At 44.3% G+C, this 26,631-nt stretch overlaps 3 protein-coding genes across 5 annotated transcripts in view; 1 reads left to right on the top strand and 2 right to left on the bottom strand.

Annotated features, from left to right (window-relative positions):
* LOC118310659 (WD repeat-containing protein 48) overlaps window positions 1-6,145 on the top strand; it is a 7,306-nt gene extending 1,161 nt beyond the window's left edge. Inside the window, exons 3-18 of one of the 2 annotated variants that reach the window (XM_035633786.2) lie at window positions 306-381; window positions 495-707; window positions 812-900; window positions 1,722-1,823; window positions 1,917-2,141; window positions 2,588-2,662; window positions 2,906-3,008; window positions 3,112-3,209; window positions 3,471-3,578; window positions 3,701-3,797; window positions 3,900-3,995; window positions 4,149-4,254; window positions 4,453-4,540; window positions 4,955-5,031; window positions 5,144-5,336; window positions 5,432-6,145. In XM_035633786.2, coding sequence (XP_035489679.1) covers window positions 306-381; window positions 495-707; window positions 812-900; window positions 1,722-1,823; window positions 1,917-2,141; window positions 2,588-2,662; window positions 2,906-3,008; window positions 3,112-3,209; window positions 3,471-3,578; window positions 3,701-3,797; window positions 3,900-3,995; window positions 4,149-4,254; window positions 4,453-4,540; window positions 4,955-5,031; window positions 5,144-5,336; window positions 5,432-5,527 — 1,842 coding nt within the window. In that variant the 3' untranslated portion in view covers window positions 5,528-6,145. Of the gene's footprint in view, window positions 1-302; window positions 382-494; window positions 708-811; window positions 901-1,721; window positions 1,824-1,916; window positions 2,142-2,587; window positions 2,663-2,905; window positions 3,009-3,111; window positions 3,210-3,470; window positions 3,579-3,700; window positions 3,798-3,899; window positions 3,996-4,148; window positions 4,255-4,452; window positions 4,541-4,954; window positions 5,032-5,143; window positions 5,337-5,431 lie in introns of both variants that reach the window. The other variant, XM_035633785.2, reaches the window with a different exon arrangement.
* gorasp1a (golgi reassembly stacking protein 1a) lies at window positions 6,142-13,326 on the bottom strand. Its single transcript, XM_035633787.2, has 9 exons — window positions 13,157-13,326; window positions 11,356-11,436; window positions 10,967-11,170; window positions 10,067-10,153; window positions 9,840-9,970; window positions 9,343-9,475; window positions 8,973-9,081; window positions 8,713-8,847; window positions 6,142-8,579 (listed from the first exon to the last, which is right to left on the bottom strand). The coding sequence occupies exons 1-9, from the start codon at window positions 13,217-13,219 to the stop codon at window positions 8,095-8,097; spliced, it is 1,428 nt and encodes a 475-aa protein (XP_035489680.1). The 5' UTR covers window positions 13,220-13,326; the 3' UTR covers window positions 6,142-8,094.
* Window positions 13,327-14,554: 1,228 nt separating this feature from the next.
* csrnp1a (cysteine-serine-rich nuclear protein 1a) lies at window positions 14,555-21,832 on the bottom strand. 2 transcript variants are annotated; one of them, XM_035635101.2, is made up of 5 exons: window positions 21,578-21,832; window positions 18,733-18,965; window positions 17,342-17,604; window positions 16,951-17,253; window positions 14,555-16,096 (listed from the first exon to the last, which is right to left on the bottom strand). In XM_035635101.2, exons 1-5 carry the CDS (start codon window positions 21,649-21,651, stop codon window positions 15,122-15,124), a joined length of 1,848 nt encoding a protein of 615 aa, XP_035490994.2. In that variant the 5' UTR covers window positions 21,652-21,832; the 3' UTR covers window positions 14,555-15,121. The 2 variants fall into 2 exon arrangements, with proteins under 2 accessions (XP_035490994.2, XP_047188069.1); XM_047332113.1 differs by lacking the exon at window positions 21,578-21,832 and adding an exon at window positions 21,200-21,481.
* Between the last annotated feature and the right edge of the window lie 4,799 nt (window positions 21,833-26,631).

The following is a 26,631-nucleotide window of genomic DNA, read 5'->3' as shown; positions in this document are numbered from 1 at the left end:
CAATGATCTATGATCACCTCATCCTCCTGATCTATGATCTATGATCACCTCATCCTCCTGATCTATGATCTATGATCACCTCATCCTCCTGATCTATGATCTATGATCACCTCATCCTCCTGATCTATGTTCACCTCATCCTCATGATCTATGATCTATGATCACCTCATCCTCATTATCTATTATCTATGATCACCTCATCTCCGGGGAAATGAATGTTCAGCTGTGTTGTCACGTGCGTGATGATTTTTCTTCTGCTCACAAGTCGACGTGTCTCAAGTTCTCCTCTGTGTCCCCCGTAGCAGGACCCGTATATCGCCTCGATGGAGCATCACACGGACTGGGTCAATGACATAGTTCTCTGTTGCAATGGGAAAACATGTGAGTTTGATCGGTGGCAGCCGCTTTCTTTCGCCCTCCAGGCACAGTGCGGTTTTAGTTTCCACCTCTGACCTCAATATTCGCTCTTCTCACTTGACTTTCCTCCATTTCAGTGATATCTGCCTCATCGGACACGACAGTCAAAGTATGGAACGCACACAAAGGGTTCTGCATGTCAACGTTACGAACACACAAGGACTACGTGAAAGCCCTGGCCTATGCTAAGGACAAGGAGCTGGTGGCGTCTGCAGGCTTGGACAGGCAGATCTTTCTGTGGGATGTGAACACTCTGACAGCACTCACTGCTTCCAACAACACTGTTACCAGTAAGTAGTAGTTTGTTTTTTGGGTTTGGACTAACTAGTATCTTAAATTTTTTCAGCGGAACAAATTCCACACCTGCAGACTCACTCTGTTTCGTTTGCCACAGCCTCTTCACTGAGCGGGAACAAGGACTCTATCTACAGTCTGGCAATGAACCAGATGGGCACAGTCATTGTATCTGGATCCACAGAAAAGGTCTGTGTCACACACTTATCGTCTAATCATCCCAGATTAATGCAACACTCTGCAGATTATTTCACCTGTCCTGTTAACATCTCAGGATATTTAAATTGTATCCCGAGGCGAGGCTAATCAAAGAGTCAAATCTCAGATCTGAAGTAAATTGCTCTTGAGATTACAGTTGAGTGTTTATATCTTTAATATGATTGGAACTGGTTTCTGGGTTGTGTGGTAAAAATGGCCAAACTGACTGTATTTATATCGCGCTCTTCTAGTCTTATTGACCACTCAAAGTGCTTTACAGCACAAGTCGCATTCACCCATTCTTACACATTGTGTATATAAGCTACATACCGCGCTTTACATTCATACACATTCATACACTACTGGAGGAGCCGTCGGAGGCAATTTAGGGTCAAGTGTCTTGCCCAAAGACATATCGGAGAGGGGGAAGCGGGGATCGAACCGTGACCTTTGGGTTAGCAGACAACCGTCTCTATCTCCTGAGCCACAGCCGCCCTGTGTGCATCAGATGGGACGGGTACAGAGGAAACAGTGCAGGGTTCAACTTCTTTACATAATCTGAGCCCAGGGCATTGCCAGGGGAGAGTCAACAGTTTAGGTGTTGAGGAGCGCTGTGAATATCATCAGCTTCTCCACATATGTGAGGAGGATATTAATACAAATATTTAAGAAATATAGTAAACTGTGGCTAGAAGAAAAGTCCAGTTATGCAACTGCCAACTGTCAATACACAAAATAAAGTAAAATTTCAAATTTTTCAACAGTGATCTCTTTCTTACTATGAATTTTTTCTCGTCTATCTTTCTCTTCAGGTTCTGAGAGTGTGGGATCCCCGTACATGCGCAAAATTGATGAAGCTAAAAGGCCACACGGACAACGTCAAGTCGCTGCTGTTGAATCGAGACGGCACTCAGGTGACTCGCCACGCGTGACCCTCAACAGTGGTTGGCAGCCGTTTAACGGCGACCAAATGTTAACCTGCCTCTGTCCTTTTTCCCTCCCCACAGTGCCTGTCGGGCAGCTCAGACGGGACCATCCGCCTGTGGTCACTCGGCCAGCAGAGGTGCATCGCCACCTACCGGGTGCACGACGAAGGGGTTTGGGCCCTGCAGGTCAACGAGGCCTTCACACACGTCTACTCAGGGGGCAGGGACAAAAAGATCTACTGCACTGACCTGCGCAACCCAGACATCCGCGTGCTCATCTGCGAGGAAAAGGCCCCGGTGCTCAAAGTAAGAGCAGAATACACAGTAACCAGGAGCAAAAATGGTGTGACTCTTACTATTAGTTATCACCGTGTGTTACTTTCAACTGGTGTCTGAGCAGAGTAGATATAGATGTTGTTTAATCCTTATATCATTTTAACTGTGTTTTTGGTTTCTATTGTATGCTTACAGTACTTAAAAAAACCCCACAAGGGGCATGTAACTGTACAGAAACTAATTTCACGTGCATTATGTTCTTGTTTTTTGTTTTTCTTTGAGGCTTATCTTAACTATGCTTTGGGGGCAAAAACAGCATTTGTTTTTTTAGAGAAGTTGGGCTGTATTGCATTTGTTTTACAATAAGAAGAAGTCACAATAATAAAGCCAGTATTCTTCTCGGCCATTCATGTGTATATATCTGACCGTTTGGAGTCATTCAACCTTTTTTGCATGCCTCTCTCTCTTGTGCTCAGATGGAACTGGACAGATCTGCTGACCCACCTCCAGCAATCTGGGTCTCCACCACCAAGTCATCCGTCAATAAATGGGTAAGCATGCGTGACGCCAATGAGATGAATGGGCGACTGTCGACGTAATGAGTGAAATGCAGCGATATGGGTTTTTGCATGTGACAATTTAATGCTCTTCAGCTGTAATCGTGTAGAAATTAACCCAGATTTGTTATGGGGACATACACAAAGGATAATTGGCATTAAATTAATCACAGATACTGAAGCGATTTTTTAAAATCCAGGACAATCTCTAATAACCATTATGTTCTGTGTGTGCAGTCATTAAAAGGAATGCACAACTTCAGATCATCAGGGGAGTATGACAACGACTGCACTACCCCTCTGACACCATTGTGTACTCAGCCAGAGCAAGTCATCAAAGGTAAACTTGTGTCGTTGTTTTTCATCTGAAACTACACTTTTCTCCAAATCCTCATTTGGTTGTTGTTGGTGTTTTTAAGAAGAATTCTCTGGTGTGTTTATAGGAGGTGCCAGTATTATCCAGTGCCACATTCTGAATGACAAGAGACACATACTCACCAAAGATACCAACAACAACGTGGCATTCTGGGATGTCCTAAAGGTAAAGTCATGCTGTAGTTAAGGTATTGTGATTGCATCTGCCATGCTTTCATCCAATCCATAATGAAATTAAGTGAAATTATTATGTTCTACGGGGCTGTTGGGCAAAATCCCAGAAAATGTTTGGAGCAAAATTTTTCGGACATATGCATCCTTCGAAAAATTTCAAGAAAATGTCAAGACTTCAGTGCATTTCTGAACACAGCTATAGTGATACCTCTGGTTTCAATTGATGTTATGTTTTTTTTGATTTTACCTTTAGGCTTGCAAGGGTGAAGACTTGGGGAAAGTGGAGTTCGACGAAGAGATTAAAAAGCGTTTCAAGATGGTCTATGTGCCAAATTGGTTCTCAGTTGACCTGAAAACTGGGGTGAGTGACAAACCTGAGAAAAATGACAACTGCTCAGTAAATTAAATTGTATTTTATCAACAGAACTCTAAGCCTGGTTTAGTCGTCTCACAGTTGGTTGTTATTGGTTTGGTGCTGAACAGATGCTCACCATCACATTGGACGAGAGCGACTGCTTTGCTGCCTGGGTGTCTGCAAAGGATGCAGGGTTCTCAAGCTCTGATGGATCCGACCCAAAGTGTAAGTTATCCGACCTCATCAAGTTTTATGTTCAAATGCATATTAAATAGAAGAGTCAAGACTGACGTAATCCTGCGTGACTTTGACCCTTGGTCTTTGCAGTAAACCTGGGTGGACTGCTGCTGCAGGCTCTGCTGGAGTTCTGGCCCAGGACTCGCATCAACCCCATGGACGAGGAGGAGAACGATGTGAACCACGGTAAGGAGATGGGTGACCGTCCAGTCACTGAGATGTTATGATAATATCGAATCAAATCGCAGTAGTGATGATCAGGGAACTTCAATGGCTTCAAACACTCCTCATTCCTTACCTTCAGATTGTGTTACAGTAGGATCGTTTTTGTGTCCACAGTGAACGGAGAGCAGGAGAACAGGGTCCAGAAGGGGAATGGATATTTCCAGGTGCCGCCACACACGCCAGTCATCTTTGGGGAGGCAGGAGGCCGAACTCTCTTTAGGTATTTTTATTTCACTAACAGGCTCTCCCCCCCCCCCCCCCCCCCCCCGTCAATGCAAGATTAATCAAAAAAGAAAGCCCTGCTGTGGGCTTTGTAATATAATATTTTGTCATTATTGTACATACACTTGTCAAATCGAATGGGAATGTTAATAGTTTGCTCCTGATTGTTTAGGATGCTGTGTGTTATGTTTTTCAGGTTGCTATGTAGAGATTCAGGAGGAGAGACTGAATCCATGCTACTAAATGAGACGGTCCCACAGTGGGTTATTGACATTACTGTAGATGTGAGTATTATTTCTGTATCCTTACACATATAGATGAGGAAGTGGAAGTGTCTGCAGAAAAGAACAGGTGTTTTTTATCAGTTTCTCATTTCTTCCTTTTAACTTCACCATCTGTGATTTTTTTTGGCTCTTATTTTCAGTTGGTTTTGTCTGAGGCTTTAACGCAAATCTAAACTTTGGATATCATTTCTCTCAAAGTATCAAAAAATGGTCCTTAAAATGACGATAATATTGTTTATCACAATAATTTTTTGGTAAATAGATGATGCAACAAAAGTAGTTATCGTGACAAACTTATTAGTATTACAGCTGTGCTAACCACAAATGCTTCTTTAATAAGATATTCAATAAACTTCCCCTGCCATGTTTTAATTCATTATATTCATGTACTGTCTCAACCTCCCTCTGTTGCAGAAAAATATGCCCAAGTTCAATAAGATCCCATTCTACCTCCAGCCCCATTCCTCTTCTGGCGCTAAAACTCTGAAGAAGTGAGTGTTTTCTCTCTTACCTCTCATCTGTACGAGACAAGACTGTCTTAGGTCGACGGTGTGTTGCATCCTGCCCGCTGAGTGCTGATTTTACCCGCTGTGCGCTCTGCAGGGACCGTCTGTCAGCCAGCGACATGCTCCAGGTGAGGAAAGTGATGGAGCACGTCTACGAGAAGATCATCAACCTAGACAACGAGTCGCAGACGGCCAGCTCCACCGCCAACGACAAGCCCGGCGAGCAGGAGAAGGAGGAGGACATGGCGATGCTGGCTGAGGAGAAGATAGAGCTCATGTGTCAAGACCAGGTGGGCACACACAAGCACATCTTGACACGAACACGTGGCGCGACCTCAACTGTAGTTACTTTTATTGACTTACTTACTTTCCATCTGTGCACCAGGTTCTGGATCCCAACATGGACCTGCGAACAGTTAAACATTTTATCTGGAAGAGTGGAGGGGACTTGACGCTTCACTATAGGCAGAAGTCCACGTGAAAGTCATCATTTTTAGAAAAACAAGAACTCTGTCATTTGCCAATCACCACCCACCTCTGACATGTAGTGCCCTGAACCCCGTTGTGTGGTCAAAGAGTCGCAAGTATCAATGAGAACCCAGTCAAAATTTGTGAGGACGTGGCTCATGGTGTATCATAGGGAACTGACCCGAACAGGCCCGAGCAGCCAACACACACCTGGGAAACAAGCGGTCCATGTTTTTTTTGCAGTATGAAGAATGGACTCTTATTTTGTTGAATTTTTTTCAGACACTCACCAATGTGTTTTTTTTCTTCTCCTTTGACTGTTAAGTTAGTTTCTTTCCTCCTGACTGCCATTTTATTTTGAAGCGATCGTGTTTGTCTATGAGTGTGTGCGCGTGTGTGTATGCACATGGATGTAGTAGACTGTTCTAGTACATTCCAGAAACTGTCCTCGTTCCACAAACACTCCACACCCGTGTGAGCAGTGTCACCAGTTTGGGAGTACACTCGGTCTCTGGGTAGCATCACAGTCCCTTGAAGCGATCCTCGTGTGTTCTGCTGTGGACATCGTACAACCTCAACTTGAACTTAACCTCGGCTTAGACGTCTAATCATTGAACTATATTGACATAGCTGTGCTGTTCTAAATGGACTGAATGTTATATTTTTTGTAAATATATGTAAAACCTTTTGATTTCTTCCCCCCTCCGGGCGGAGGGTTGCAGCAGTTTTATTTTGTTGTTGTACAGTTTACTTAAAATTCAAGTTATTTTTTCCCCAAATCCCTAGAGCACATTCGTGGTCATGAAGGTAATTCTACTTGGATGTTAAAAAAATTGCATTCATCGTATTCTCTACAACCCAGAAATTGCAGTTTACTCTTTAAGAATGTCAGTAGTCGTTTGAGTTGTCTAAGCGATTGGGAATTATATATAAGGCATATATCTTGAACAATAACTCGTGCTTACTTGCTCTGTGCTTGGCTCATGAGCTGTGACTTTGCCGACGGTGAGGGCTGTTCCTAATGTATATATCGTTTAGATTCAATAGGAGTTCAGAGAAACATAAATATACGTAACTTGAAGGCGGATCTCATCCAAGAGAAAATATGAACATTCAACCACTGTGGGAAACTCACCAAAGTGAAATAAAGGCTACTACCCATTACTCTGTTGATGTGTCACCGAGCAGAAAAACGGAAACGTTTCATTGTAAATTTTCCCAAGTTGATTTTGCCACAAGGAGTGTGTGCGTAGCGCTGTGGTGGGGACGCATAGGGTGAGCTCTGATTGGCCAAAAAACAGGATGGGTTATTAGGCCATAACACTGCAATATCCCTGTTGTAATAATTTGTGAAATATGTATATTTTAGGCATTCAGAGAAATAAATTGGAATGTTTAACAATGACAGATTTATGGGAATTATAAATGGATGTTTCTTGAGTTGTAATGTGTTCAGCTGATGAGTGTGAAATAAGAAAAAAAACCAATTGTTTTTTGAGTCAAGTGATATGATTGTTTAACCTTCAAAGATTCACCCATTTCACATTCATCAAAATCACTCATTCCTAATAAAACATACAATTCATTGATAAAATATCTGCAAAAATACCTTTTCCTTATTTTATACACTAGCCCCTACTTTGACACTGAAAAACATTGAGTAGCCCCCTAGAAAAGCAGAAGAAAAAAACTACTACCCAACAGCAGTTTGACCGTGTTCTCACATGTTACGTTTTCTAAAAGACTCGTCTGTGAAGTCGCGAGCAGTTCCCATCTACTGTTGCATAGATTACAAGGTGAACATAATGTCAAGAAAAACATGATTCCAGCTTGACTGGCAGTAAAATTATTTCCAAACTGAACAGTCTGCAGGTGGACTAAATTAAACACAGCATTTAAAAAATGTTCTTACAACAAATCTGGTGTAAAAGCAGGTAATGTACTGACTGGCAACACAAATATTTCCCTCATCCCATGACAAAAACATTCTTAAACCCAATCATCGTAAATGTCCCTCTTATATAATAATGCTGTTCTCTATTATGGGAGTCATTGTGTAGATGATGCTTCTTCAAAGCACATCGGCAACAGAGATAACTCCGCACCATGAGACTTACAATTTATCTAAACGGCCGTAACTTTAAAAAATGTAATATAGCATTATGAATATTAGGGTGCAGCTTTTCTTTGTTGTTGTTGTAGTAGATGCCCAACGTGTGTTTTTCCATATAGTAAGTGTTTATCTTTGAAACTACTCAAGTATTCGTACTAGAAACAAAGCCATCCGTATGATCTAATTTGCACCCCAGACGAAAAGAAGTGATGACATTACATCCTTTTGGCTTAGAAAAATTTGCTGTAACTTTAAATTCTCACATATAAAAGAAACAGAATATTCCTACAATGCTTCAAAGTGTTTTTCTACGTGTATGTTAAATCCGTAGCTGGTTCCTGTAGTGTAATTAACTTGACGATACGCACTCCCGTAAGACTAAAATCAGAAAGTTTTCCCTTGGTCTGTCCTGAATTTCTTTAAAAAGTGATTGTCGCTTTCACTTCGCATTTTTTGCTGAAACGAGCTTACTCTAGATGTGGCTCCTCTGGCTCCTCGCCGTGCCCGTGGCTGCATTGCTGAGCAGGAGCCACATCTAGAGGCTCAGCGGACTCCTCTACTGACCCTGTCGCATCCTCCGCGGCCTGAGCAGGAGAATCGTCGGACACGGACTGATCGACGGCTGAGGATTGGAGGAGATCGACGGGCAATGGGCAGGGAGGCTCTTCGGCGGGGACGGGGGGCTCAGTGGGAGGGTTGACTGAGTCCACAAGTAGAGACAACGCTCCTTTGGGTGGACTTGAGCTTTCATTGGACTCGATGCGGAAGCTTTCTGGGTCTGTGGACTCTGTGACCAGGGGATGCGGTTCTGCAGGTAGGAGGCCGGAATCAGACAAAATGTCAGTGGACGCAAGAGCGGAGGTGAGGTCCATGACTGCCTGGGAGCTCAGCTCCTGTGAATCAGTCTGGTCCTCTGCTGATGATGAGAGCAGCACGCTGTCCTCCAGCTCCTCTGCACAACAGAAAACCAAATGTAGTCGGGATTAATGGTAAAATTAGCTGACAGAACTGCATCCCAAAAAATAATTATAATTTGCCATGAAAGCAGCTCGACACTGGGACAAACTGCTGCTGTGACAACTCACCAACACCGGAGATCTCACCCTCCTTCTCCTCCTGCATAGCCAGTGCAGTGTTGGTCATGTCTATGGAAGACGTGGACAGATCCAGCCTGTCCACCAGATCTGCAGCTTCGGGGTTCACCACTGCCACTTCAGAGTCTGAGAAAACCCGGGCAAAACAAAGACACAAAGGCAACTGCTGATACCGTTTTCACAAACACAAAGGCGACACAGGTCAGGTGCCAGCGGGTTATCATCTTCAAATAGTGCATATCTGAACTGACCAGGGTCCATGACTCTCTGGATGGGCGGAGGTAGGGGATCTCCCTGGAGGGTGACCTGCTCCACGTCTAACACATCTTCACTCTGGCTTGCAGGTGCCATCAACGGCGCCTGGAGACAAACATGGGTAATGTGCTATGAGTTTGATCTATGGAACAATATCCGAAAAAATCGATGTGGTTGTTCAGACAAACAGAAAAAATACTGTTGTAGATCTGTGATAACATTATTGTCTCGTCACTGTATTCTATAAAGAACATTGAATCTTCAAATAACTGTATCAGCACGAAGAATCTTGGAATGTAATCTTGGGCTCTGTGAATATTTTTTGAGTCAGTTCATCAATGCTTATTTGTGAAAGTAATCATTTACCTCAGTGAATCCATGGGTGTGCAGCGTTGGAGAGGGTTTCTCCTCAGGAACGGGCACTGGAGGCTCTTCGGTCGATGCATCAGGATTTGCAGGTATTCGGTGCAGGTAGCCATAACCAATGCCACAACCCAAACTAAGAGGAAACATTTTCACACCATTTCATATTACAATGAAACATGTATACATTATAAATCATATCAAATAATGCTGTATGAATGACCCAGCAGCGCCTCAATATTTCTTTTTTTTTAAAGGCCAGCTGACTTTGTTAACATTTACAATGATTTATTTGAATTTACTTTAAACAACAGTAAACAAATATAGTTTAAAACACAGACTCATTCTTGTGTTTTATCCACATTTTTCTTCGTTTGGCATCACAATAATAGTTCTTGCTTAGTCAAATTATTCCTGAAACAAAAAGATGAATTGAGTAGTATTTTCCTGTAAGTCATCGAGACACATCCCTCCTATGGATCTGTATATTTGCTGCGTACCTGCCCTCTCCTCCCCATGCCCCGTTCGGTGTGACCACCACCTCTCTGCAGGCGTCTGTCAGCGTGTTGTACACCAGAAGCTTCAGCGGCTTCCCTTCATGGGCCTCGATCAGTGAGAAGAAATCCTCGGACTGGGAAAAACAGAAGCTCTGGGTTAACCACAATTCATCTTTCAACGAAGAATTCGAGCAACTCTTTTGATGCACAGATATTAAAATGAGCCTTACGTCTTGCAACACCTGATCTGCTCCAACAATGTAGTCAGTGTGTGGCTGAAGCCCGGCCAGCGCAGCAGGCGAACTAACTTCCACATCCTAGGGGGAAAAGAAAGTTTGGTTAGAGAGTAGGGCAGAATGATCAATTGCATTTGCGATAATATCGCGATATGATAAAACGTGATTTTCTTACCACAAGGGATGCGATTACATGGGTCATGTGATACGTGAGTGAATGGCGACTCTGTTCCAAGAACAAGCATCAGTCACGCTGCACTATAACCTGCTGCACAATGGCCTCAAGCTCAACAGAAACGTCGGAAACTGATACATAATAACACATAAGTCTCGAAGAGAAACAGCACGTCAGTTTTAAAAAGGACGATGCTGCGCAGCGTCAGGTGTTGTGCAGAACATGCCGTGCTACCGTTGCTACTTCACAGGGCAACACCACCAACCTGTATCAGCGCTTGACACAGCGCCACAGCAGCTACATGACGAGTGTACGTCCAACAGGTCAGTGAAAGTAGTGACGAACACAGAACCATTGAGACTGTTACTCTGTATGAAAATGTCTTACGTGGCACCGTGAGGTGATGAACACCACGACTATTCCCTCGTTATAGAGACAGACAGCTAACAGAGAGAGAGCTCTCTCCCCTTCTTCTCTTCAACACATCTCGCTATCTGTCAGTGTGTGTGTGTGTGTGTGTGTGCACGCGCGTGCTAATTATAATCGCAAATCAAATCACAATCGCAATATCTGTTAGAAAAATCGCAATTCAATATTTTCCCCACATCTTTCAGCCCTATAGTACAGGGCTGAGTACAGAAAACATGAAGCTACTGTATAATGAGATCATGAGTAAAGAGACTCAGTGGGTTTTCCTAGTTTTCATTGAAGTAACTCACCAGGACGTGCCAGACGTTCTCACTGGCTCCTTGGTAGCTGCAGAAGCGAACACTGGCCCCCAGCAGCCCCTGTCCTCCCCACATGCTGCTGGGCATCACCTCAAGCTCCCGAACCATCGTGCTCTTGGTGCTGTACACCTCCATCTTCACTGCTCTCTCCTTGTTGGCCTTCAGCAGCTCCTTCAGCAGGTCATTTTCCTCATTCTTGCGTACAGTAATGAAAGGGGGGTCAAAAGGTTAAAGTATTCATCATACTGTTGCTACACAATAGGTGAGGTAAGCTTGTGTTTTTTTTAACGTTGCAGTATGTTGGTGCACCCTTCATTCATCACCTTCCTTGTGCTCACTGACTAGTGACGGTGCTTATTGTCATATAACCAATAACTCACCAGTCGCCTGTTGTCAAGAGACAGAATGAAGTCAAAGAACGGCTGCAGTCCGGTCTTTTCCGCAGGGGAATCTGGCTGCACCTGTCAAAAAGGGCGCAAGCATTTCAATAACTAGAGGTACTTTCTCGTTACATAAAGTTGTACTGTTACATAAGTTTTACCTAAAACAACATGACAGTCAATAAATGTAACCAGGGATTATGTTTAGGCCTGTCACAATAATATCGTTATCGACTTATCGTATGACAGCCATTGTGTCTACATGTGTTTGTGTGTGTGTGTGTTGACATAAGAATGAATGTCAACAACAGTCCAGCAAGTCTCGCTGCTACTGTCTTCTCATCTGTTCTCGTCGTGTGATTCATCAATTAACTGGTTTGGTCTATAAAATGTCAGAAAATATGGATTTCTTAGTATTTTTCTAAAATGTGGCATAACATTTCTCTCAGCAGCAACACGAATAGTGTAGAACTCGCACACGCAACCACCAAGCTCAGATGATTCAGTGTCAAAAAACGGTCTTAAAAGGGACGGCAATATCATTTATCGCAATCATTTCGGGGACAATATATCGTGCAACAAAAAGTAGCTATCGTGACAGGCCTGATTATGTTGCATTGTGGGCCGTCACCTAATCATCATCTCAAAAATATAGCTCGCCTCTGCCCATCCCTCTCCTCCTCTGCTGGTGAAACCCTAATTCACGCCTTCATCACAGCCAGAAGTGACTGCTGACGATGGCCCATCATCAAAAGTCGTCAGTAAACCACAGTACATCCAGAACTCTGCGGCTCGCCTGCTCACCCACACCCGTGATCCTTCAGACACTTCACTGGCTCCCTGTCCCACTGTGGATCCAATTCAAAGTCCTTCTCCTCGCACACAACGCCCCACACAACCGGGACCCCCTCCTACTTCATCGACATGCTCCACCACCACTCTCCGTCCCGCAGCCCTCCGCTCTCCTCTGAAGCCAGTGGATCCTGTTAACCCACCCCGGGAACAAGCAGCAGACCTGGGGTAATAGAGCCTTCTCCATAAATGCCCCCTGTCCCCCCCAAACTAGTCCGACTGCACCGACCTGTCCCGTTTAGATGTTTCTAGTTTGTTAATTTGCGTTTCATTATTTGTTTCTTGTTATGTACGTGTTGTTCTGATGATTCAAATAATCACTTCGTTTCCCAGGTACATGTAAACTTTGCATGGCGAACCAAACGTTCCATTTACAAATCACATAAAACAGAAGAAAAATCAAAACAAGTGTTCCCTATTGAAAAAGCTCGAACCACTTTGGCAATTTTAAATCGATCTCTCGGTCGATTCATCGGTTAATCGGATAATAACGATGTTATCAACAACCGTGTTAATAACATCGGTTGTTAACACGACCCTCCATCAACCCCCCAGCGGGATTGGTGAAGGGCGATTCATCGCAGGCCAGTGGAGCCTCCTCTGCGATTCATTAGATCGCTCGACGCATTAGCTACAGCACACGTCTTTGTTTTTCGTCGGTCCCAACAGTAACAGTGATTCAGCACTGGAGGAAAACGAGACGAGTTGCAGCTAGAATTCCAGCTTACTTCTTAAAACATAAAAAATGAACCAGTAAAAGCTTCAATGGCTTCATTCTGTCCGCTCTGGATAACAGGTGCGCGGTGCCACCTCGACAGGTTTAACCTGTGGGTCTGCAGTAGCAGCTAGCGGCTAGCTAACAGTTAGCATACAGTAGCGCTTCGCGATAAGCCGCTGTACGCGCGGTTTCAAAACTCAAAGGGAAGCTTCAAACATTTCAAAGTCTTACTGCGTGCACGTGGTATCCATACGTCCCTCCCTCGGACACCTCCGAACTCTGCGATAAGCCCATTTTTCTCGCGGTAACGTTTAAATATTACAATTATGACAGGAACATAGCAGGAGAGTGAGAATCATCACGGTTGACGGATGGCGGCCATCTTGTCTGCAGTCCAAAACAATCGAACGCCGCTGCTGTCGAGCGAAGAGGAGCGCGTGCACCAGGCGCGCGCGCGCACACAAAAACACAGTGCGCGCTCAAAGTATTAGTCGATGTAAAACCGTACCAATACATTTAATTTCAAAATATATATTTTTTATAAAACAATATTGTTAACTCTTACAACAATATCCTACACTTTAGAATACAAGGGATGATCCACCAGTCTTAAATATCCAATATGTGATCCATTGTTAAAATGTTGAAATATCAGAAGTTTTAGGATTTGAATACAGGTTACTTTTATTGGTTAACAAAGTAATGAAATGATGTAAAAGCGGATTGGGCAGAATATTTGTATATTTTGTGGGCGTATGTGTGGTTTATCAATGTTTTCTGATCACTGCACCTTTGTGGGAAAATGAGAGGAGCTTGAATATGGAGTTCAGGAGACCACTGAAATTTCAAATTAACTGATAATATATTTAATAAAAACAATTATCGCCTTTTGTACATTAAGTACTATGTATGATAAAGTCTTATAACAACTGTTGAGATTGTTAACAATACTACAAAATGCACTAAGAGATATGCAATGCATGTAGCATTGGTTATTTTGCATTTTATTTAATCTATATCAGGCAACAGTTATTTGTATGTGCAAATATTGTTAAGGTTAAATTGATAATGTTATATGGCTAAATATATTTCTCTGTGTACTGGTGCGGACACTGCCTGTAAGGATTTAGCTGTGAATATAACTGTGAGATTATCTTTCATAACTTGCTATTGTCAAAACAAATCTGAGCTCTGGAAGAAAAATCTGACTGATGTTTCTTATTTCTCCATCCAGCTCTGCACCTCAAGTTGTGCTTGTGCAAGACCTAACCACTGTAAATCATGACAGGATTTGGAAAAAGTTGACAACTACTGACTTTTTAACATGTTTGTATAAGAAACTTTCATTATGGTTATTGTTAAAACAGTAATGCTTAAAAAAGGGTTTATTATGGTGTCATTAATGTCCATTAATCAGTTGGGAAACAATCAATAATACAGACTGTAAATCAATAATGTTTTGTAAACCACTGGACTGAGTTAGAGGCTGGAGACTCAACTGAATCCATTAACAATTGTTGAGTAATTGTTACACTACAGTTGTTAATAAAAGTGTTGATGTCTTGTGCAGTCCTGGTTTCTTCACCTGAGAATCGCTGTTTGATACAAAATTACCACTCGTCAAACACATTTGAAATCAGTGGAAAAAATAAATAAAACAGTTTTCTTTTATTAATCCAATACAGAGATTCTAAACATACTTATAAAGCACATCGGGGAGAATCCACAATGATCCAGGCAGTTCATAAATCTTATTCACAAAATGAAGCCTCGAGCCATATGAGTCAAAGTGGACAATCCTGCTTACACCACGGCCACCAACCGGCCACATATAACTGCTTACATGATATCTCTGCACTGACCCAACCTTTGGTCACTTTGAATAACATTACCTTTAAAAATGATGTGTACCCCCAATTCATCAAAATCCAATATTATCAGTGGCAGTGGAAGAAATTAACAATAATAGTAATGTCATTATACATATTTATGAAATTAAAAAAACAGGACATATATTAGATTACTCAAGTGTGGTTTCTCTGAAACAAAGGCATTTCAGTTTTAGGCAATAGAGAAAATATTTAGCATGGGCAAAAATATACTTTATCAATCATTCTTTGTACAATGAAATATTCTTACAAATATATAAAAGCAGTGCTCTTTACATATAATTCTCTCACATGGATTTCTGTTATGTCAGTTCCTTGAATCGCCTATGAAAGGCTGATTGTCTGTGACTGGGCTCGGTTCTGTCAGGCCGATCAAGGACTCCAGGAGGTAGGTGCTCGACTCGTACTGAGGCAGGTTCACAGAGCTGCTGCACAGCTGTAGATGCTGAAAGCTCTCTGGGTATCTGAGTCCTTTAAAGGAGCTGTGCAGCAGTCCAGAGGGGTAGTCCCTGTCGAAGAATTCCAGGTCGGAGTCCGAGGACAGACTCAGGTCCATGTAGCTCCCTGGGGAATAGTCCACAGTGGGGGAGGGCGTGTTGGGGAAGCCGTCCAGAGAGTCGCTGTCGAAGAAGTCTCTGGCTTGGTTCGCATTCTCGTCGAGATAATCTGTCAGTGAGCTCCTGCTTGCGTTGTCTGTAATTGGTCCCGTGCTGTTGGCAGTTGTGCTGTGTGAGGCAGAGTTGCCGGCGTGCTGCGTCAGTGGTTCCCCCATGTGCCTCAGTTGATTGCACAAAGAGTAGTTATCGTTGTCAGAATCACGGGCAGTAAGGGAACAGGGCAACGTTTCAGGGAGACTCTGGCTCCCGGCGAGGCATCCTCCTGCATCAGAGTCGGAGGAGGAGCACGAGGATTCGGTCATGTCGCTGCTGCAGCTGTTCTCCTCCACGACCAGCCGCTCTGGGATGAAATGGAAGGAAGGTGTGTCGGGCAGGGTGAGGGAGAGACCGTCTTCCTCCATGGTGAACCCAAAGGGGCAGCTCTTGTCCTGAGCACTCTGCACCGCGTGAGCCTCGCCCTTGTCCTCATACGCCACGAGCTCCTCTGGAAGCCCTGTTTGCTCGTCCCGGCTCAGCGGCTCATTGTGCAGTCGTCTATCCAGTTCGAGCCTCATGACCGTGTGGATGTAATGGGTCTGCACACGCCGGGGGTCGAACTCCGTGCGTCCGTGAGTGTTTCCGCAGCTGTCCTTAGTGCAGCCACATGGGAAGTTGAAGCGATCCACCTGTGTGTGTGAAAGAAGAGTGTTGTGGGTTAATCACTGAAGGGCAAATGTAGGTGAAATGTGTTTTTGGCTGATAAATCAAAAAGTTACCTGCAAGATTATAGCAAAATTTGTTTTCCAAAAAAACTGATTAGACTGGCTAATTATAACAGTTGGGCTAACAAAAAATTTAGCACTAGGTTCGGTTGTTGATATGAGTACAAATCTTCAATTAAGTATATGTAATATCATTCCACAATATTAATATATAGTGAGAAATTAAAGGAAGATATTGTTGAATAATAACAAGATGAGACATGGAATGGATAAATGGTCATTACATTGAGCTAAAAGTAAAGTAGAATTGCTTGATTGATTGTTTGAGTTTATGCTCGTCCTATTATGAATGCTGTCAGCTCAATGACATAAAAAAAACATATTGTGACATATGCTTCTATTTGTTAAATAATGTAACTGAAGAAGCTATAGGGGAACAGTGTGTCAGACAGAAAAGTTTGGGACTTATTGGTCTAATACACCCATGTACAATATATTACAGTCAAGGGACAGCTACAAAAGTATAGACTGAGTGGTAAAATTTGTAATGTTGAATACACATATTTTGTTTCATAGCATAAAGCTGCTTTCAGACATTCACCGAAGGGGCTGTATGTGAGAACGCTAAGGAATGACTCGGACACTCTCCTGCTGCGTTCATCAGACGGGATCGGCAAACGCAATTTTGGGGACAGCTTTGTTCCCTAAGAACCAAAAAATACTCTTTTCACTTAATGTGCCTTTGACACATAATGGGAAGCCAAACCAGCTCAAACCTCCCCACTGAGAGTGGAAATGTATGTGCGTTAGTGTCGTACCTGGCACTTTATGCCTGCCAGACTGCATGCGCAGGTCTCTGGCTCACAGAAGCCCTGACAGTCGCACCCACAAGCCTCTCTGGAAAGACGCAGGGCGTGAAGCTGCCTCTTCTGCTCCCTGTCGATGCGCTTCACCCCCGCCGCCTGGAGGAGTGCCTGCCTCTGTTTGGACGAGTACGGCAGAAGGAAACCTCCATCCTTTAGCTCGGCGTCACCGATGTGGACATCACTGTCCTCCTCCGGGATTTGATCCACAGTGAGCCCGTCTGCTTCTCGCTGGTCCATGGCCCCGCTGGTGATCAGCTGGGATCAAAACAACAGGGAAGAGAGGTGAGAAGACTGTAGCATCGATGAGACAGGCACACTGATGTAAAATTGGAAGTGCACTTACTTTGTGTTTCAGTGCGGCGAGCCGCTCTTCCCTCCGTTTTTCCCGGAGCCGCTCTCTGCGCCTGTGCCGCTGCTCCAGAGCGTGCTCCGCCACAGTGTAGCTTTGAAGGGTGCTGTGCCGCCACACCATGCCCAGGGTGGCACCTCCACGCCTGGGCACACTGGTGAAGCCCTGGCAGCGTGGGAAACTGAACACGGTCACCTGGTCAAAACGCACATTGCCCTGTGGACCGCCGAGCTTGGGCCTCTTCAGGGTGGACCGAACTGGTTGGAAAAAAGAGACACAAAACATTAGAATGAGTGAGGCACTGTCAGGTCTGGTCATCTGGTGCTTTAAGGGGTGATAATAAACCATCAGGAAAAACTAAAACAGTTAATAATCCTTTTTACTTTGCAGCTCTAACTGTAGTTCAAGTAGTTCTTGTCCTTGCTGAGTCATTGTAGGAAGATTCATAAACTTAGGCGCACACAGAGGCACCGTGAGAGTGTTTTTAGTCCAAAGTGAACTGTCAACACAGTTTCTAGAAAGAATTTCTAGATAGGCTCTGGAGCGTTGGCACAGGCTTTGGTTTTTCTGGGTCTCTGAGTGGCCACTAGGTGACACACTAGGTACTTCATTAAAGTGACTTGGATCAGTAGTTGGACATGAATGTGGAAAAGACACACCAACAAAGAGGTGTAGTGAACAGGTCAACAGAAGTGAACCAGGGTCTAACTGTGGATCTTCAGAGGTTTAATTGGATGTAATTAGACTCTTTCTGTCCGTTTGGTTGCTAATATCCATCAGGTTAGTGTTTTGGTTTAACAGTTTGGCTCTGACAAACTGGCACACCTTCACACATGACTGAGGCTGAACTCTGGTTGCAGAGGTCAGTAAACAACGGAGACCAGCTGACTGATCTTGTCTGTCCCAGCAGCTCCACACTGGGGCGCTGTTTGCACCGGTTGTGAGACAGGAAACAACAGCCTCAAACAAACAAAGAGTGAAACTACATAAGGTTTGACAGCGTGTAATGATACCTGCAGAGTAGTCTGTCATTGCTGTCCTTTGTGTGCAGCTTCTCAAAGTATCTGTACCGGGCCATTTGATATGACTTCTTTAAAGGGGAGCTTGCTATTCAAATCAATTCCACAATTTGCTATTGGGCAGGCAAATGACCTTCTATGCGGCCGCACAAACGGTCCAGAGAGGAGTCATTCTCGGTGCATTATCTAGAATGGCCCTTAGGTTAGCATTTTCATATCAGCGAGTCATAACAGTGTGCTGCTGCAGGGTGATAAGAGACACTCCTATTGAGCACTGATGGGAAAAACGGCCAGATATGGAAGGGGTTCGCTTTATTTGAAAGAGGGTGGGAGAGAAAACAGTGGTCATTGGTAGCGGAGACTTACTGGGTAAACTGGTGAGCGGAGAGGGGCTGTGAGGGGTGAAGTCCTGGTTGTCAGAGGAGCCGCTCTCCCCGTCGGACTCCCACTGCAATGAGGCAGGGGAGGAGGAAGAGGACAGAGGAGAGGAGGAGGAGGAGGAGGAGGAGGGGGAGGGGGAGCAGGGACTGTCATCTACCTCTGCAAACTTCCTCTTTAGGATGCCTCTCATGGTTTGGCTGTGGTGGTCGATGTACTTTCTGAATGAACACAGAAAAAAAAGGTTTTAGATACTTACTAAGGTAGAAAAAAAAAAACCCTGATCAATAATGTAATAACCACTGAGTAACAAAGCAACAATGTTTGTGCTTGTGTTTGACAGATCTACTGTACACAGTCAAATAAAAGATCTTTTGAAAGGGATGACTGGAGGAATGACAGATCTCTCTCCTGTTGAAGGCCACGGCTCTGCTGGTCGAGCCGGTTTCAGGCCACACGTTTGTTTAGGCTAATGACATCTCGATAGTGATTATCCGACAAATTGATGTTTCATGAGCGCACCAATGTGAACTGAAATCCTACTTCCACTTACAAGCAGCTGAGCACTTGAGGGTGGAAAAAAAAGTATACAGCTCTTTTTTTTTTCCCCTGTAGAGTAATTAACATTCCAATGATTCCTCAAGTTTTTTTTTTGCGAAGAATATGTGGAAACAGACCGTCCAATGGCTATATGCTGAGGACTGGGAGGTGTAATGGTTCAACTGGCTGCTATTTTTGGAAGTGTACATGGAAAATAAATCCAAACAGACGTGTAATTTCAGGGTCGCGAGCCTAAGCAGGGCGGCTGAAAGTTACTGAGTAAAAGAAGAGCAAGAGTGTCGTAAATGAGTGTAATGTAAATTAAAATAATGAATTAGACTAGTCCAACCTATTTTCAAATGTGTTATTTTCTCTGAGCAACAATCCTAAACACAAAGGTACTCTTTTACTATTATATAAATCTAAGTCAAGAAGAATTTACATTTGCAATGAGAGTTTCTGGTTATTTGTCTTTTTTTGCACAGTTGATTTTTAACAATTGTTGGTGATTCATTTCCTGCCGACTGACTTACAGGTTCAGCTTTAGTTTGATTTAGATTTTTCATTGGGAGTAATAGTGGTTTAAAAAAACAAACAGTGAAATTGTTATTGATATCGATATTCCTGATATTCAGAACTATTTGACCTGAGGATGTTTAATCTCCAACATGATCCGAATGGGCGACAGTGATACGAGCAGCTGACCAGGATTCAGACTGACTGCTGCTAAGTGCCAGAGAGGAGGAGAAGGGAACAGTCCAGGCCGACACGAGCCACTGGAAACAGCACGGTGTGTGCATTTTCCAAAAGAACAACGAGCGCACCAGGTGACTGGTGACATTGCTTCTGGTCAGGGGCGAAGCGGCGTGATCCCGCTGGCTACCAGACGGGCTGCACTGATACACAGTCATCCACAAGACAAGGGGTTTCTGATAGTCTGGAGTAAGCAAATACTCAAAAGCGTGTGCGTGAGCAACTTCCTGGATCCATCAGCAAATAAGAGGTGAAACAAGAGACATGGCTCATTGTGCCACTTCACTGTTTGCACAGTAGAACCCTCTGTCTGCTGCCTCTATGGGCGAGTTTCAAAGGGGATTTATCTGCTCTCGGAGAAGAGAAGAGGCACATCTGCATGACACTTCAATGTTCCTAGAAAATAAAATGAAATGTAATGCAAATTCTTATTAATGCTGCACCGCAGTCGCCGTCTCTTGTCCCGACTACAATCGCATGTGCTGCATTTAATGTATCTGACAGGGTAGAAAGACTTTGCAGAGTGCATGTGGGCATCCGCTGAGACCACATCAATAATTTAAAGGTTCGAAGCAGCAGCAGCAGCACTTAGTGCACGTGCGCGTTCACGTGCAGCAGGGGGGTTACTGCATTAATGTACTGACACATATGGGGAATTATAACTCCTTAAAGAGCGCACTAGTTGTACAACACACTTTTAAATCCCTGCAGGAACGCTTCCTGTTTGGAAGCATCACGGCCGTCATTGGCCAGCTGACCTCTTCACCCCTCGTGGGGACGCACGGCGATCGGGTCAGACACAATGACAACACTGTGGTGGTGGTGGTGGTGGTCGCCCCCCCCCCCTCCTCCCTCTCCGTCCGACACACTGGCAGGCAGCCTCGGGTCCCATTTAACCCAGCGGAAAACTTCCTCTGAACGCTCCGGAGCAGGACAACACAACGGGCTCGTGATCGCTCACAAAACAGCTGACGAACACGATCATAGCGCTCGTATCTGTGCTCAAAGACGTGTGAATTTGGAAATAGTGACAGTAAAAACTTCCCAAAAGTCCACAGTTACACGCGGGCGACGACAGCGGCGAGAAACCAAAAACGATAAGGTCACTGAAAGACCAAGTGACAAACACATTGTAAAACCATCTTCAAGGACCTTTACTCACCACCGAGTAAAAGGCAGCATAGTAACGGAGGTGGCTGATGTTGACACGGAGTTTGTGCGTCCTGTCCTCAGCGCGGCCAGCGGAGCATTGTGCGTCCCCCTCTGTGTGAGTGTGTGTGTGTGTGTGTGTGTGTGTGAGTGAGTGAGAGAGAGAGAGAGGCTACACAGTAGTACTAGTGTGTACACGAGATCGCTGGCTGCGAGCTGCCAAAGACACAAAGTGTAGTGGCAAGATAGTTCACCCCCTCCCTCCTCCTCCGCCGCCGCCGCCTCCTCCTCCTCCTCCTCCGCGGATCTCGCGCGACTGCCACCGTAGCAAGCAAATCCCCGAGGTTGTTTGTGTTGGAGGGGGGAAGGGGGGGAGACGTAAGTCATTTACCTAACAGACACATGACGGTCCACCTCGTGAAACAGCAGCAGGGTTGGGACTGGTTCAAACACGACACAATGCATTCATTTAAGACGGATAGGAGTCAGTAACCAACACGTTGTTTGTTCAAATTGTACCCAAACCTCGACCGGAACAAGAACAAACCGAACTTGACACAACCAAGCTTCAAAAAACAGCATATGTCAATATAACCAGCAGCAGCTAACGACTGCCCGTGGCCGTGTCACATCCTCTGGTTTAGCAGGGTAAACGCTAGCCTTCGCACGCAAACGAATCCGGAAGTGCTTGAGTCGGGCGTTGGGGGGAGGGGGGGGGGTCCTCTCGCTTCACGTGCTGTCTCTGCTGCTCCCCGGTCTGTCGGTCTCGTCCTGACGCAGACGGTGACACGCTGAGAGGCACGAGACACGACCGACGCGCATGTCGACAGATTCCTGTCTGCATCGTTACCAACGGCGATGCGCAGGTAAATAAATAACACGCAAACCTTCAGCCGGTGATCATCATCGGGAGGAAATCAGGCGCCATCATAAAGTCGAAATGCCACACGCCATGGCTCCTGACTAACATCTAAACGTGTATTTCCCTTTTTTAAATTTTTTTTTAATTCTTTTACCATATAAACAAAATAAACTCCTCGAAGGATGGACACAAAGAAGATGTAGTCACATCCAGGAGTGGTTATGTGTCACAATGAAGTTTTCAGTTTGCCTGCTAGTCTCTTATTTTATGGCCTGTCTCTGTTTCCACAGACAGTCTACTGTTTCATGTCTGTGAACACTGCCTTGAAAAAAGCTCTCATGAAAAGTGGTGGTCAGACTTCGGCTGAAGGTGAAACATCCTCCTCGGTATTAATCTTACATTACTGTAACATGACTCACTGGTGCTCCTCGGTGATGAGGATTTTATTTTGACACTCCTAAACTCCAGGAAACTCCCTGAGGCATGGAGGAGCTGTAGATGGGCAGGATTATGGATTTGGGTGTAAAGCCCTCGGCTTCTATTGCTCAAAGAAAAAAAAAAAAATCCTCCTCCCTGCTTCCATGCTTGACTCCGTTTCTGATAAGCAGATGTTCGCATTAATTGAAGTTTATTTATGCACATATGAGCACAGTCTCATTTTAAAACTCAAGTTTTTTATAGACAGTCTGCTGAGTGAGAAATAGTAAAGCGACTGGATTAACATTCCAGTGTCTCTGCTTTTAAAAGATAATCATAGGCTACTCCATGTCCCCGCCTGGGAAGGAAAATGAAGCCTGGCGCACAGTGAGGCAGACAAACAGAGGGTCAGATTAACAGATGGACCGACAGATGAACAGAAGAAAGAAAAAAAACAGACAAGACCAAAAATACTCTTGAGCTTGAGCTTTGACCCCTGTGTTGATACACATCAGCCCATCGGCGAGGGGTTAAACAAAAAACTGCACTGACACCAAAATACCTGCTGGTCCAACTGCTCTGGCCAGAGGAGGGACTGCTCGTCCTGACCTCAGCCCTCAGTGGAAGTGTGTTTCCAACAGTGTGACCCACTTTGACTGGGATCACCGCAGTGCATGTGTGTTTTCTACTCCACGGACCCATGTGAGCAGTTAACACCAGAGAGTGTCCAGCAGGGTAGGGAAGGAATAAATGCTCTGCACATAAAAAAAAGTGCACATACTTTCTTTTATTTGATGCTCAAACTTGTATTATATTATGTAATGTGTCTGTGCATCCTGTGTGAGGTCTCAGAGTGACTAACTCCTCATGACACATGATCAAAGTGCTACGTGAGGCTATGGGGCTATTTATAGTACAATCGCACTTGTGTGGACGAAAATACATTTGTGCAATACAGTTGGAGTTTCCTGTTCCTTTTGCCGGCTGTTTCCACGCACAGCGTGACTTAGACGCGTGCAGTGTGCAGTCCGGCGTTTGGTCCAGACTCCTCCAGTCCACACTAACAGAGACGGAGATGAGTCATGGAGGAGAATTTATAATTCCCTGGAACAGCACTGCGATGGTCATTTTTTAGTTCACCATGTAAAGTATATTCACAGTCATTCTAACTTAATTCACTGTATTTATTAACTTTATGAAAGTCTGCCAAATCCCCTTTCCTAACTTGATGTCTTTACATTAAATTCCATTCACATGTCATGTGAATAACAAAGGAGAGGTGACATACTACGCCACAGAGCAGGTTCATTATTTCTGATCTGCTTTCATTTACATTGTCACCTACTCTGAGCCTGACAGATGATCCGGCCTCACATCTGGCCGTACCGTCAGAGAACAGTGAGAGTCAAATGTTACTATGCATTCAGTCCAGAGTCCATGTTACACAACGTATGGTTAACCTACATTCTGGCAGCCTCTCATGTTGCTGCCACTGGCTCTCGTGGCCCCTTTTTTTCAGTCGAGCTGTGCCAGCAATGGCCCACATACAGCAATATCCTGACAGAGTTCGACAAAGCTCCAGGCATGTGAGACCGTGCCGCAGTTTCTGCTTGCTTCCTGTGGATTCTATCACGGGGATTTCACCCCCCTTTTAAAGATCACCTTCAGTTTTTTCCTGGACATAACAGGGTGTATCAGGTAGTGAATGCTGTTGCTGCACAGACAGGTAATAATCTAAGGTAACACACGCTGCCCGGAGAATTTTCCTGGTGCATACTTCCTTGACAACAGAATCAAGTAGGTAGATAAATAGATTCACTCCCTCATGATTTAAAAAAAAATGGAGAATATCATTTTCTCTCATCCTCTTTCTTTCTCTCAGTGGCTGCTGCCTCACTCCACTAACTCCCCTCTTGGAATTGTTACATGTGCCCACATTTGCTCCCATTTTACGTAGCCTCTGATGTCATATATTGACAGTCGTCACCATGGCCACAAGGGGAAAATATCGCCCAACCGTTTCTATTTTAGAGCCCGGTAAGGCAGTGAATCATTATCTTTGTTTCCTTTATCATCATCATCCTCATCATTATCACCACCGGCAGCATGACCGCTTTCATCATCAGCATCATCTTTGCAGTCAAAATTTCTTACGTCAGAGTTGTTGGCTTTCTGCATGATCCTTTGTTTATGACTTCAGGTTGAATTATGTTTTTAATTTGGACAATTAAGTCTGAAGCAGTTATATGTCAGGTTTCTAGTACGAAAATGTTTTAATGTAGACATTCAATTGGTACTCACCGTTATGACATTCAAGCCCCTGAAAACTGGGTTATAATTTGCTACTGTGCAAACAAAGTGCTCTATTTTGTTTACTACTATTAATGTCACATTTTCGCTTACTATACAGACCGGTCTTGTAGCACTACTATCTGTTCAGTGTTAGTTTATTATGTTTTGTTTGTACATTTTTCTTTAAAAAATGTAATAAACAGAATATATATATAAATATTTTTTTTTAAATACAGCCATCCATTTTGGGACCACCGGCAAACTCGTTTCACAAGTATTTTTCCCCCCAAATGAATGCCACCCACTTCAAATCAATAAGAAGAGCGCAGACAGCGCTGTCGTGAATTAACCAAAACTGCTCTGACTTTGTCAGAACACGTGGGACCCTGCTGCTGTTTGCAGTTTCCAGGCAACTTAAACTCAACCCTTTGTCAAACTTCTTTCAAAGAGATACCAATCTCACTTTCTCCGATGTGGAAATGCCATCGGATGAAGAAAATGTCACAACAGTGGCACCTTAAGTGATGTATGAACTGCCACCCTTTTGTCTGTGCCTCGGTATCAATTCAGTGGTTGACACCGGGGAACTTCCTGTGACACCCAAATGATTAGCTGTGGTCTCGTGCCAATTGTACAGCAGCCTAAACGATGGGCCCGTTCCAGGGGTGATATCATATCTCTGTAGAGGAACTCATGGGGCTGAGTCCAAGGGGCGGACTGCTCTCTGTGCAACATGTAGACTGAAAAATTGATATGAAAGAGATCTGTGCACTAACAGCATGTAACCTGCTGAGATGAACTCCAATGTAATATTGAAATGCCTTCTGTTCACAGCGTTGTCATGGCCGGGAACAGAAGGGCTCAAAGCTGCTGCACTTGTAATATTTTATTGCAATGTACTATCGATTTAGCATTTTGATAACTAATGATTTATTTGATATATTTACATATTATTGGGGGCAATTGTGTGCCCATTGTGCCCCTGTAAAACATCATCCCCGTATGATCACTGTTACAGCATTTCTTTTTCTTTTCTTTTTGCAAAAGCAAGTCAAGCTGCAGACCACAGTGCAAAGTAGGTTACACAAGTACAGTTTTCAGCACAAGTGATCTTATCTGTCGCTGCATGTGAGCAGTGCGAGCCGTAACAGCAGAGCAGCTGTGTGATTGGCTTTGACATTCCCCCTTCAACAATGAGCCTCTTGTCAACATTAGCCAGGGAGCTGCGGTGACCTTTCTTACACACTTACAAGCTGCCCTGTGTGTTGCTGTGCAGATGCAAAATATATTTCCCTCCCTGAAGGAACCTGGTACAATGTTCCACTGGTCAGCGGTCTCTCTCTCTCTCAATATAATAATATACGTATGATATGTCTCTATGCTTTATCGTGCATTCACAATGACAAACCAACAAAGTTGTTGGAGTGTGCACAAAGTGTGCGTCCCTGTTCTCACACAGTGTGCCTCTGAGTGCGTCTGGCTGTCAGCCCTGCAGTGGGAGCTCCTGTGCTCTCTGAGCTCGCAGCACAGTGTTGTTCTGCTGTTGGTTTTGTTGGCCGTCACATGTGACTCCATGTGAGGCTTTCGCAGGAGCACGCAGCAGCAGCAGCAGCAGGGGGAGGAGGAGGAGGAGGAGGAGGAGGAGGAAGGAGACCTACTCTGTTCTCAGCTGTTCAGGCCAGCACTGACTGTTCTGTGGAGCTGACCCCCCCATCCCTCCGCTACACACTGCCTTCTCTCTTCCATTGCAGCTGGCAAAGCACATGCATTAAAGGCTGATAACACCACTGACACACAACATAGACATAGGAGAGCTCTTTCTGCTATCACTGAAATCATTACTGTGCATGTGCATTGTGATGCTTTAAAGTTGC

The sequence above is a fragment of the Scophthalmus maximus genome, chromosome 5 (assembly GCF_022379125.1).
Source record: "Scophthalmus maximus strain ysfricsl-2021 chromosome 5, ASM2237912v1, whole genome shotgun sequence".
Classification (NCBI taxonomy): Eukaryota; Metazoa; Chordata; class Actinopteri; order Pleuronectiformes; family Scophthalmidae; genus Scophthalmus; species Scophthalmus maximus.
This window is presented reverse-complemented; position numbering and strand designations above follow the sequence as displayed.

What these genes read in the sequence shown, in the direction of transcription:
- csrnp1a (XM_035635101.2), bottom strand. Translation starts at nt 21,651, where the DNA reads ATGCATTGTGTCGTGTTTGAACCAGTCCCAACCCTGCTGCTGTTTCAC. An exon ending in TCGCCGCACTGAAACACAAA is followed by an intron (nt 17,254 to 17,341) that starts GTAAGTGCACTT and finishes TTTTGATCCCAG; the next exon opens with CTGATCACCAGCGGGGCCAT. An exon ending in TGGCAGGCATAAAGTGCCAG is followed by an intron (nt 16,097 to 16,950) that starts GTACGACACTAA and finishes TCACACACACAG; the next exon opens with GTGGATCGCTTCAACTTCCC.
- gorasp1a (XM_035633787.2), bottom strand. Translation starts at nt 13,219, where the DNA reads ATGGGCTTATCGCAGAGTTCGGAGGTGTCCGAGGGAGGGACGTATGGA. An exon ending in CAGATCAGGTGTTGCAAGAC is followed by an intron (nt 9,971 to 10,066) that starts GTAAGGCTCATT and finishes TGTTTTTCCCAG; the next exon opens with TCCGAGGATTTCTTCTCACT. An exon ending in GGGTGAGATCTCCGGTGTTG is followed by an intron (nt 8,580 to 8,712) that starts GTGAGTTGTCAC and finishes TCTGTTGTGCAG; the next exon opens with AGGAGCTGGAGGACAGCGTG.